General features: G+C 41.6%; 1 protein-coding gene across 1 annotated transcript in view; it reads right to left on the minus strand.

The window, feature by feature from the left end:
• igsf9ba (immunoglobulin superfamily, member 9Ba) overlaps positions 1 to 5,940 on the minus strand; it is a 71,812-nt gene extending 65,872 nt beyond the window's left edge. Inside the window, 1 exon segment of the mRNA XM_020614850.1 lies at positions 5,380 to 5,940. Coding sequence (XP_020470506.1) covers positions 5,380 to 5,443 — 64 coding nt within the window. The 5' untranslated portion in view covers positions 5,444 to 5,940.
• Positions 5,941 to 12,937: the final 6,997 nt, after the last annotated feature.

Genomic DNA, 12,937 nt, shown 5'->3' on the forward strand with positions numbered 1-12,937 from the left:
CTCAGACTGAAAACCCTCTTTCAAAAACACCACTCCTCGACACTCGCCAGTGACAATTAATTACTTCTATATTGCCATCAGTGTCCCTCCTGCTTCACCTTGACTTGTTGCCAAGTCACTGTTGACTTTGTTGAACTAATCCCGAGTCTCCCCGACCATATGCTACCTCCCCAATGGGCAAGAAAAGTGCTCTGACCTGTGACTGATTACTCATACCTGAGCCATTCTGTGTAAATTGCTGGTGATGTGCTTGTCTGGTTGTGAAAAGAATATGATGTAAACATTTGTGATTACATGTTAACATTGTGCGTTTCTTTTTTTTTTAATGTATAACTGAACTTTAAAAAATGGGACCATTACTTCACAAACTTGTGGTCTGTATCCAGTCCAGCATCAAGTCTATAAAACTGCAGTGTTTTCTTTAATATTCATTTCTGAAGGTTGTAACTTAGTTTCCATTTTTAAAGGTTAATTCGGTGACCAGAGCTCACTACAAAGCCCAGCATTACCAGCACTCACCAAGAACAACAGGTGCAGGCGAACTTAGCACCACATTTTTAACCAAAAACAGAACTGCAAGTAAAGAAAGTAATTAGCAGCACTGGTCAAGACATGTTATTTCAGGAAGCAGTGAGGTGATGAAGATCCAAAAAGGCCAGTCTGAGTAAACGATCCATGAAAGCTTATCAGACACAGCGAAACTGCACAGCAATTTCTAACATCTGGGCTTAACTCTTAAGGCTTAACCTAGGTTTTCTGGTATCACAAAACTGGCTCACTTTTAGATCACCATGGTAACCAATGCTGCATGGCTAACCTGCTGTGGCACATGCATGGATGTACTAAGGTAAACCTGGATCTCAGACAAAAACATGGAGCGCCTTGGCACATTTGACAACAAAAAAAAAATTCTCTTCCAGGTTTACTTCTGCATTAAGGCACCCACGGCAGATGTGCATGAGTGTCCCCCCACTGCCCCCGCCCATGCGCTCCTGCTTGGCTCATAGACTTTATATTAGGATGATGTCACAAAAATAAGACTCTGGGAAATTTTTACAAATATACTGTAAAACCTCAATGGATTAAAAATAATATAATAATTTATAATACAAAACATGATAAATGAGCTCTCGCGTAGCTCCGAGATGTCCTGTCAACACGTTTACACACACCTCTTTTATCATCGTGGTGTATTAAGAAAAAGCTTTTTGGACCCCATGATTCCTACAGGATCCCTTCATAGACAAAAAGGTCCAGATTTTGCAAGATTTTTCTGTTTTCTGAATTTTCCTGCTTGTGTTTCACTGTTTCATCTCATTTTAGTGCTTCATTCATGGTTCTTGTGATGGCATGTCTAATCAGAGTGGCACCTTGCTGGCTGACACTGCACTGCAACACCACAAAAGTTAAGCTAGCTTCAAATGTTTTGCTAGACGACCCTGCATTTTTGTGGTGGAGCTCTCTGTGTCGGCATCCCAACTGTGCCAAAGTAGCGGATTCATTAAATGAATTAGGGCGGCTGCCTGTTATTACGCAGTGCCGCTGTCAGTGTGACCATGGCCTGACAACCCTGTGCACATGTGGTGTTTCTTTCAGTTGTAAACCAACATTTTCGCCTAGAATACATCAGCAGCAAAACAACAAAACCAACAGTGTGTTTGCATTTCAGCAGTGTTTTTCTGTCATTCATCTGAAGCGTCTGATGGAACAGATACAGCTGTCTATACAAGCCGCCCCACATGTATAACTACAGTGATAGCGTGTTGGGCAGAGCCAAAATGCAGGCGCCCTGCACTCACTCTGAGGCCGCGGCTGCTCTGCTAACACCAAATCTTTAGCCATATGCGTGGAACATGGCCAAGGTTATTTGAACATCAAGCCAGTCCTCATGCAAACCTCTGAGCATATCTTACTCCTGATATGAAAACACTGCTTGACCCTGGGATTTTTTCTTCAGGCAAAACTGTTAATGAAGAATTCAGTCAGTACAAAGGAGAGTGTTTTGAAAAATCCCAGCAGCCTTTGCTTCCCGAGCCCCTTCATAAAGCACGATCCCATCTAAAATCGGTTTCTTTATTGTATTGGTGTCTTTTAGCTTTCCTACAGATGAACATGATGCATGTGTCTGTACAGTAATTGTATTTGTCAGACCGCCTCTCTATGAGCACAACTCAGCAACAACAATCTCCAGCAGAAATTATATTTTCAGTGTTTTTATCTATTGATCAATGTTTATAAAATCCCCATCACAGCTGACACTGTGATACAAAAGCCAAAAATGTCTTAATGGTACAAAATCTAGAATAACAACCTTTTTCTCAGTAATATCAACAGTTTTCTCAGTTTTCTATCTAAGGGCTTTGGATTTAATATACATGCAGTAGTTGTACCTCTCACTTTCAAACTACCCATGTTTGCAGGCTACCGTCACTAATGCACAAACAAGGCACACACAGAGAGGTTCTGACCAGTGTGACTATATTAAAATTGAACATATCAACACAACTAATAATGAGCCATTTCCAAGGTACAGTATCATCTGATGGCGTCTGGCTTGTTCACTTGACATTACACTGACATGGTCACTTCCAATTTCTTTGTCTTCTCTGGCTTTTATCCAAATATAGTCAATTCTCATTTGATTATCACAGCTATTCTTTTTATTATGACTGTCTTCATGTGGAAATGTATCTTTACTGAACAAAAATATCTCATGGAGGATAGTACTGATTATTGTTATTATCGTACATTAATCAAGCACTACATTATTTATATGTACAAATGTTGCCCAGACAAATATTTTTAGATTTATTGGGCCAGGAAATTGATGCTATTTTGAAAGTTAACAGTGACTTTTCTATTGAGCTTATGTTCATATAACATTACGTTACAACTTTTCTTCTGTTTGTTTTTCTGCTATTTCATTTTCTACCATCTGTTTTTGATTTGTGTCTGCTGGTACATGGAAATCTGGCCTATATTTCCCATGATACGGAGGAAATTTACAAAATGGACTAAATCCCATGATCAGCAATCTCACCTCCAAGTCTGAACCATTAAACACATTAAACTTTCTTAAACATTCCATTTTCTAATTGGTCCATAAGGGCCAGATGCCAGCCAGCATTCTGTTAGCATGACATCCTGACTGCCTCTAAATGCAGAGGACAGCTGCTAAAATAACTGGCATGCAGGAAAGGTTTGACATTTTGGGATATATGCCTTTTGACTTTCTCGCTGAGAGTTAGATGAGAAAATCAATACCACTCACGTAAAGTAAATATGTAGATGGAGCCAGCAGCTTGTTAGCTTATTTTAGCATAAAAACTGAAAACGGGGAAATTCTGGTTCTATCAAAAGCAGAAAACATCGGCCTACCAGCGCCTCTAAAACTCACCATTACATAATATGATGAACTTGTGCAAAAACAAAAAAACTACAAAAGGTTACATGCTGGGAAGGGTGACTTCATGGAGACTCTGGGGTTGTCTGACTGCAAGAAATAATCTGGCACGTAAAACCCCTTGAGGCAAATTTGGGATTTCTCATACTGGACTATGTAAATCAATTTTAGTTTGACTTGACCCTGTAAAACTCATACTGGACTATGTAAATAAATTTTAGTTTGACTTGACCCTGTAAAACCACAAATTGCCATTTGTAACCTACACTTCCATTTTTGTTTGGATTAAAAATGCATTAGTGAGTTATAGAGGTGCTGCCAGGCAGATGTTTGTACATACAGACAAAGTCATGCTAGCTGTTTCCCTCTGTTTCCACACTCTTAGCTAAGCTAAGCTAAGATAATCAGCTACTGGCTCCAGCTCAATACTGAATGGACAAATATACTGTAAGAGTTCTCATCTGGAACTCTCAGCAAGAAAGCAAATGAATGGCACGCTATTCTTTTAAGTTGTGGTAATTAAATTGACCTTCATTCTTATACACCTGCTCTGTGATTCAAAGCTGCACCCCTCATGCACCTATTACCCTCAGACAACAGCCTGCCATGAATGGATTGGAAAAATAAATGGATTATGCTGAAATGAATATATAGAACTAAGCATTTGTGACATTAAAGCTGCCTATTTATCATCAAAAAGCATTAACCTCTAATGATAGGTCACTGAGTTGTCTTCATCATTAGCAAAAGGGGATGAAAAACAAGTCACAGTCGGTGTTAACGTGCATTTCAGTTGTCCAAACAGGTCCAAACACTATATTCTAAGATGGTGTAACAGAAGAAGTAAACCACCTCTCATTTGTAATTACTAAAGGCTTCGTTGTGATTTCTGACCCTGTGGTGCAGCTTGGAAGCCTAGACTAAAGTAAATCACCTTCAGTGCAGCACCAAACAACACCTTTGAATCAATATAATTAAGCCAGTATACCTTCAGAAAATGGAAAAGTGATGCTTTAAACAAGGGCACCTCTGGGATGTTTCTTAACCAAATGCGTTTCACTGCATTTGAGGACATTTGTGCTTAGCTTGGATGTGGCTGTCGCCAGAGCTGTGAGCAGACCAGTTCTGACTGGGTATGTGGGGTCATTGGGATCAGTTACCAGGCGACAGCTTGGCACACGTCTCCCTCATCTGGACATGAGTGGAAAAGCTACATGGGTCAGTACAGAGTTCTCAGAAAAATACGAACAAAAAAGGAGACTGTGCAGTTTGCAGCTCCAGGAATGACCAGTTAATGAACCACTTGCATCAGCAGGATACAGTCCTGCAGCCTGCTCAGTGCATCACACACAGCTCGGTGACCCTATTCACTTGCATTGTGAAATCCAGCAAATTCATCCCATGCATGCAGCAATCGGCTCTGTCAAATTCAACAGTGTATTTGATCTGACACGTGATGCATTATTTAGTTACTTTTCCATCTTGAGGGCTGAGATGGTCACACCCCTCTCTGGAGAACTCAAATGGGACTGCTTGCTGTGGTACGGTGCACACATTTCACCTCAGCAGTCAGCATTATTTTCCAATTTGCTTGTTGCTTTATGACACAAATGAGCCTCATGTCACAACGCAGGCCTTATCCAGTGCCCTGTCAATCAGCTTATCTTTGAGCATGACGGTCAATCACTGTGGACACTATCTTATATATATCACTGGCATGTGGATGATCCCTTCTCAGATATCGTGCAGAATATGAACCGGGCCGTTTCAAGACAATCGATTCCTTGGTAACGACTCAACCAGGGCTGAACTTTCACGTGACATGTGCCATTTGTTAGAATGAAACAGCCCCGCAGTTCATATGACCTAAGGTGCAAAAAATGTCATGCGATTGCAAAAAGCAGCACCAAGCGCACACGAAGACAGCAGAAACCATACCCTATGCGCGGCACAAGATATATTGCACTTCAACTCACCTTGAGCGGCCGTTCCTCTGGTGCTGAATACACTTGCTATCAGAGTGGCCACATACCAAATCATAGTACTATTGCCGACCAGCTATTACCACGCAAAGTGCCCCGTTCAACCAATCTCTCATATTCGACTTTGCACCTCGCGGTCTCTTAGCAAAAGCCCCTTTTCATATCCGATATTCTTTCCTCGTGGCGTTTCCCTTCATCCCTTCCCTCCCCCGTCCTTCCATCCGCATCCTCTCCCGAAGAGACAGAGCACCTGCACCGCAGCGTTTGTAGTAGACGGAGCCGTTTTACGAGCGCATAGTGAAACCAAGTGTGAGAATGCAGCCACGGATCCGCCTCTTCTGTCCCTGGATTGGCTGCAGATTGAGGCTTTGGGGCGTGTATTGGTTCTCCTGACGCCCCGCACCCGAATGACAGGAGAGCGGCCGTGCGCCGATTCAAGGTGAGTTGGAGCGTGCTGTAGTAGTGGAACCGCAGTATCATGCGCATTGATAGAGCCCTGTCCACATTTTTAAATACGTCCCATAAAGTGGCCCCACGTGCACATCATCCATTCATCCACTGGGCCTTTTGCCTTTTCGCCATATCAGCGTTGGTACCATAAAGCTGTGTATGCTGCAGGGTTACTGGAAAAGCGATGAAAAGGGGGGAGCTGGTGGGTGTGTGTGAGTCATCTGTCGCTCACCCATAGCCCTCGGCTGTTGTCATGTCGCTGTCACCGACATAAAACGCTCTTTTCTCCGCTACCGCGCCGTGTCTGGCTTTATGTGATGGGTGTGGCGACAGATACAATAGCGTCCGCTTGTTATGCCTCAGCGGCTGCGAGGATGCGGCTCCATCACGCTGCCCACTGCGCACACATGGTTACCGCTGATAAGGCTGCCTCAGATTCACACTCTCTATTTTCTACATGCATGGCCGCAGAGGAATCATAACGCCTGTGCGCCTCTGGGTGCTTGACATCAGCTAAGATCTCACCCAAATAACACAGTGGCTGGGGCTTTACAGGAGCCGCCTATATATAACACACAGACTAGGAGATGTACCATTTGAGAAGAACTGCAAACCTTGTAATCTTTCAGAAGACTAACATTTTTTTGTCTCGTCATATGTCTGTCTGTCTCCTCCCCTCCCTTCTTTCTCGGAGACTGTCATGTTCCTTTAAAAAAAAATCAAAGGAAATATAACGAGGTTAACAAAATGCAAATACACTTTCCCCATTTGTTTCTGCAGAACCTCTTATTCCTGCAGTAAAAACCCAGATGAACAATATTTTCATAGCACATTTTAGCATTGCTATCCTATAACCAGTGTTGATTCAGTTAGCAGTCTTTCTAAGAGGACTTCAGAGGACCAGCCTCAGCCTACTGTACTCTACAGCCAAAAACTATAGTCTTTGTTAGCATTTTGCACATTTGCTTGCTTGTTTTCTCATATCAAAGCCTCACATCACTATATATATTATATGGTGTGACACATTTTTTAAGAATAATTCACTATAACGTGCTCTATAGTGTTGGTGCATCACAAGTTGCCAGAGCAGCTTCACCGCTCCTTGGCATTAATCTCCAACTCTCTGGAATCCTGCCGGAGGACGGTACATCATTATTACCAAAGGATATCCCCCCCACTGAGGTGCTTTGATGATGGTGCTGGACAGCACTGTCTAATACGTTGGTTTAAAGTCTCCCATACTGTAGGTGTTCATCTGGGTTGAGGTCTGGTGTCTGTGAAGGCCAGATCATATGATTTGCATCATTTTCATGCTCATCAAACCATTCAGTGACCCTCTGCATTTCTTGTGTGTGTTTTTCATTTATTTATTCCGGCATTTCCTTTAATTTGTCAACTGTCTGTATTTTAGTATTCCTCTAAAACAGTGGTTCCAGATCTTGTCAGACTCCTCTAGGGGGGTTAGTGTGAGCACAGTGGATTTTGTTACGCAGCGCTGCAGTGACCTGTCCAGCGTGCACCTTGCCTTTCACCCAGTGATAGCTTGGATTGGGTCCAGGACCTAACATGGAAAAGCGATGCAGATGATGGATGGATGACTGGATTTCTGTTAAACATTTCAGTTGATTTTTTTCTAACTTTCCTCTCATCTCTGCTTTTATTGTGAAATTCTGGATTGTTTTACACCTTTAGACCTGTGAGACCTGACTGTGAGAAGTGAACATTACTCTTTGTCATAGATGTGAGATCCGGTATTTGAAGTTAAAGAGAACTTGGACATTAAAAGCCCCCTCTTGTATGTTTAGTGCCTGTAAGAGAGCAGCATGGCTGCTGAAGGGAAGCTTTACTCTGAAGAAGATTCAATGGCATATACAACTCAAGCTCTGAGCCATAAACTATGAATCCTAATTTTCAGTAACTGTGCAGCAGGGAGTCTTTGTTTAGTCTTACAGTTGTTTGATTAAACAGGCAAAACAAAGCGTTTCACATCTAAAGTGTTGTCCACAGAGGGGGCTGCATGGAGGGAATATTACCGACAGTGACCAGTCCAGTTTGAAGGTGGAGCGTCTAGCAGCCCCGCAGATTCTCACAATTAGTCAGCGGAGGTGTGTGATAGTGTGCTGTGACTGCTGCATGGCTAAACAAGGTCACATTGCAACCCCCTCTAACCCTCCCCAAAAGTTAAAGAAGTGCTGACACAACAGCAGCACATGCTGTAGGCCTGTACCTTCACTAGTATCAGCCTTGACAAGTATAAAGTCTGTTTCCACAGTAACCCACCACACCACATAATGGCGTTTGCTTCATGAAGCCACCAGAGAGGTTGTTTTTCTTTTGTTTTTTTCCATGATAGAATATGATTTAATACTGGCCAGAGCAGAGGCGAGATAAGAACACTTAAGATAATCTCTTATGCAACAAAACTATTAGTTTTGCAGCTATGTTAAGGGAGGCTGGGGATGGCTGTTACCAAAGGGCATGGAAGGAGCATGAAATGTTTTTACATTTTAAATGCAGCAGAGACCAGCAGAGCTGCCCAGAACAAAAACAACTTTATTATTTTCTGCAGAAAACTGTCATAGCTGTGGCTCACTGATGATTCATCAGGTTCCTCTTTTACTGAGTTTCACATGGACATTTCATACTTGTGATCAGAAAAGGGATGTTCCCTTTAATCAGCAGCTGATCTGGGCACTGTGTCCACGCTGATATATTTATGCATCCAAAGACGTACTGTATGTCTTCAAGATGTGTGTCAGCTAGTATGAGGATACTGTGCAGTCAGGTCTCATTTATTAAAACATAGCACTGATGGCATAAGACTTCATACAGGAAAAAAAAGTTCTGCTGTGAATCTTTACTGTATATATCTTGAAATTTTCTTATGTACAATTATTTACGGTGATGTTTTTCTAGATACAATATATATTTGCTTTTACTGTGCCAATAGAGACAGTCTAGCATTTAGAGAAGTTTGTGTTTATACAGTATGATGTGGATTTAACTGGGCATTAAATGATGAATAATTAATTCCAGGACTGAAACAAGTCCAATTCACTGACTTCACTGTCTCTCTCTCTCTCTCTCTGTCTGTCTGTGAAGCAGCAGAGGTGAATGGCACATGCAGTGCTGGCAGAAGGGCTGAGGGCCTCAAAGTCACTTTCATGCTCTGCACTGCTCCTCACATGAGAATCACTTGTCATGTCCATTGGTCATCAGTAGAGTCTGAGAACAGCCCATCCAAATGGTGGAGAAGTGGGGGCACTCTTTGTATGCTGACTCACACCAACATCCTCCATGTCTGCACACTGTGGTAAGTAACTGAATGTCACGTTTTCTGTCTATGAAGTCTAGATTAGTCTCTTTAAAATGCACCCAGTTATGAATATTCCAGGCAAAAAGACCACTGCAGTGTGAAAATTAAGCAGAAATCTTAATTTAAAGCCATCCACTTCCTTTATCATGCTGAAATTATCAGGTCTCTTTCCCCTCCTGTGCATCATCATGCCGTCTTTCAATTCAGTTGTGAAATCTATTAATACCACCGTGCTAACTGAGCTGTCGATGCAGTGCTTGCTAATTCCTGTGCACCGTGTAGCATTATAATGCCTTTTAGCCTTGTTGAACAGGATGAACTTCACTGTGGCTGAAATTTGGTTGATGGCATCTTTTTGGCAAGAAAGAGCAAAGTGTTTGAGCTGCTGTGGCCATGAAAAGAATCTGGATATGTGGCTGTGAAAGAAAGAAAACAGTCAGTCACTGTCAGTGTGTGATGATTTCCAGAAAGTTCATCCTATTGCAACCGATATAGAAACCTTTTGGAGCGTTTGGCAATGCAAACCAATTCAGCCAGTTGATTGGTGCAGTTGATTCCTCTAGGTACAGATGGTTGCTCACTAACAGTACTAGAAAGTGACTGTTTACCTAAGGGCTGCTTTTAGATACAGTACTTGAGGTATTAGTACTTTCCTTAGTTGTTTTCCTTCCATGCTACTGTATACTTCTACTCCACTACGTTTCTACTCCACTAAAGTACAAATCACAACTTTCTGCTGCTGATGAGAACAGTACACATACAATGGAGACACAGCTTACATCATTAGTTCCAAGCCAGTGATGTTTACATATGTGAACAATCTCACCAAAAAGTGATTTTCCTTTTCCATGTTGTTTAATTTGAATCATTTTTATAGGACTGAAGAGGCAAAGAGTGTGGTATAATTTTGTACAGTAGATACCAAAACATGTGTTCTCTGTTCTTCATCTTGCAAAACCGCAGAAATGTGACCCCCACGGAGGGGGGTGCTGATGTTTAGGGTGGAAATTCATGGCTTACATGAAGACAAATTAAAGGGGAGTGTGCAAAGGTTGTGGACCTTCTACAGCGAGGCAGAAAATGTGTTAGCTGGTTTAAAAAGTCTTGTGACTGTGCTGTTTAAGGCGTATCTTATTCTTATTCAACAGGACCTGACCAGCATTTTGAAAGGGGTTATTGCAGGGTCATTGCTTTATCCAAATAGTTTGTGTCTTAAAATGGATAGATATGGTAAACAATATAAGTAATTTTCAAAGAAAATGTTCCTACTTACATCCTATGTTGGTGTAATAACTACTGTTAATAGCTTAGTACTGTAAGCCCCGGCAGAGCTTATACATCATTTGCATTAAGTATGATTTGAGGAAAAATAGAATCAACAAAGAGCACTAAATGGTCAATGTTCTGGTGTATGTTGACAGAATTATCAACTGTAAGTTAGTGAGTAGAATGAAATGGGAATACCTTATCCTTAATACTATCTCAGATGGTGATCACATTGATCTGGATATCCATGTAGGTCCAAGTGAAGCAAAACACAGAAATCATGCATATTAACATGTTTTAAAGTAACTAAATAAGTTGTGCTGCTAAGCTAAAGATGCTGTCAGTCTTGCTGCCATATCACACCTTAATGGACATTCAAGTCAGTCCTGTCTCCCTTGCTCAGCCATCATGATGTGAACCTCTGCCCTCTCTTGCTTTGTCCGTTCGCCTTTTTGTTCTATTTAATGGCTGGGAATTTGAGCCAGCTCCCTATCTGAACCTCAAACAGCTTCTTAAAGTCCCACTCCTGATCTGAGGAGCCCCACTAGCACTGCAGCTTCTTAATTAATCAAACCTATAGCCATATGTGTGTCTGCTGCAATATTCAGCATGCACAATAAAACTACCAAAGATAACACATGCATCGTAGGTTGGATGCATGTATTACACATCACAGTTTTTTAAGTTAAAATGCTGACAATAGCTTAAATATATTAATCATACAGTTAGTAGAAGGAATTCTAGAAGGAGAACTGTTTCACCTCACAAGCACACTAATACAAGCTGCAAGAAGGCGGTTGGTGGCTGTGGGAATCTGCAAAGAGCAGGTTTTTTAGAATCACAGAAGGTTACTTATGACTATATAGCCACATATAGTATACATTAGCATTTCTTTGATTCACTTAAGAGATAGAGTTCCATTAGCTATGTAATATTATCTGTGTATCACCATTACCTTGAGTAATAAGTAAAGATATCATGTGTTACAGCAGCTCACATCAACAGGCACAAATATGAGCCGGATTTATTGTTTTATGTAATGCTGTGACTGAATCATATATCATGCATCATTTTAAACCTCAAGATAGCACAAATTCCAAACATACAGCCAAACGTGAACTCACAAAATCACATTGGACCACTGCTACAGGGTAATAAAAGACACCTATCGCTCTGTCCCCCGTGCAGCCCTCGGACTCTGATCACTGTATGGTCCATCTCATCCCAACCTACAGGCAGAAACTTAAAGCTGCAAAGCCTGTGATCAAAACAGTGAAGAGATGGACTGAGCAGCCAAAGTCAGAGCTACAGGCCTGCTTTGACTCCACAGCATGATGTATTTGAGGCTGCATCTACAGACCTGGATGAACTCACTGACACTGTGACATCATACATCAGCTTTTGTGAGGATGTGTGTGCCCACCAAGACCTTCTGCACATACAACAACAACAAGGCCTGGTTCAAAGGAAGCAGCTTCGTCATGCCAAAGAGGAGGCCTATAGAAGTGGGGACAGGATCCTGTACAGGCAGGCCAGGAACACACTGACAAAGGAGATCAGAGTAGCAAAGAGGAGCTGCTCTGAAAAGCTGAAAAAGCAGGTTTCAGCTAACAACACCTTGTTTGTATGGAGACAGTCCATAGACATGCAGTTTAAGTTGATTAGTGACTCTAAATTGCCTGTAGGAGTGAGTGTGAGTATGTGTGGTTGTGTGTCTACATGCCAGTCCTGTGATAGACTGGTGACCTGTCCAGGGTGGACCCCGCCCCTCGCCCAATGTCAGCTGGGGTTGGCTCCAGCCCCCCTCTGACCCTATTCAGGAAAGGGCAGTATAGATAATAGATTGGCAGATGGATATACCTATCTGAAAACTTCCATCTACACTGTGTATATGAACATACACTGATCAGGCATAACATAGTGATGACCTGTACACCTGTATGCACTACAATGCAACAATTCAGAGGTGTCTGTATATTTGTGTCCTGCCCATTGACATACATGAGAGGGTCAGAACATTAGGAACACCTCTGAATATAATGTAGTCCAATACAACATCACCTTTAACTATGACCCCAATAATGAATATATAATTGAATTTATACATTTATGACAATCTCACCAAAACCAGAAACATTTTGAGTTTCATAAACACAAATGTTAAGGCAGAAGTGTTGTATTGAAGTGCATACAAATGTACAGGTGGTCATAATGCGACATCTTTGGCCATTACCGACCTGATGGAGGACATTACAAGTGCTATAGATGAGAAGAAATACACGATGGGGATATTTATTGACCTAAAAAAAAAGCATTTGACACAATCAATCATGAATTATTAATGGACAAGTTAGAAAAATATGGGATCAGAGGAATGGTTCTGAAATGGATTAAAAGTTATTTGACACAGATGCGTCAATTTGTGAAGTTGGGTGAATACCAATCGAGTGAGCTGGATATTGTATGTGGAGTGCCTCAGGGTTCTGTTTTGGAACCTAAATTATTTATATTATACATTAA

This window comes from Monopterus albus, unplaced genomic scaffold (assembly GCF_001952655.1).
Source record: "Monopterus albus unplaced genomic scaffold, M_albus_1.0 scaffold152.1, whole genome shotgun sequence".
In the NCBI taxonomy this organism is placed as follows: Eukaryota; Metazoa; Chordata; class Actinopteri; order Synbranchiformes; family Synbranchidae; genus Monopterus; species Monopterus albus.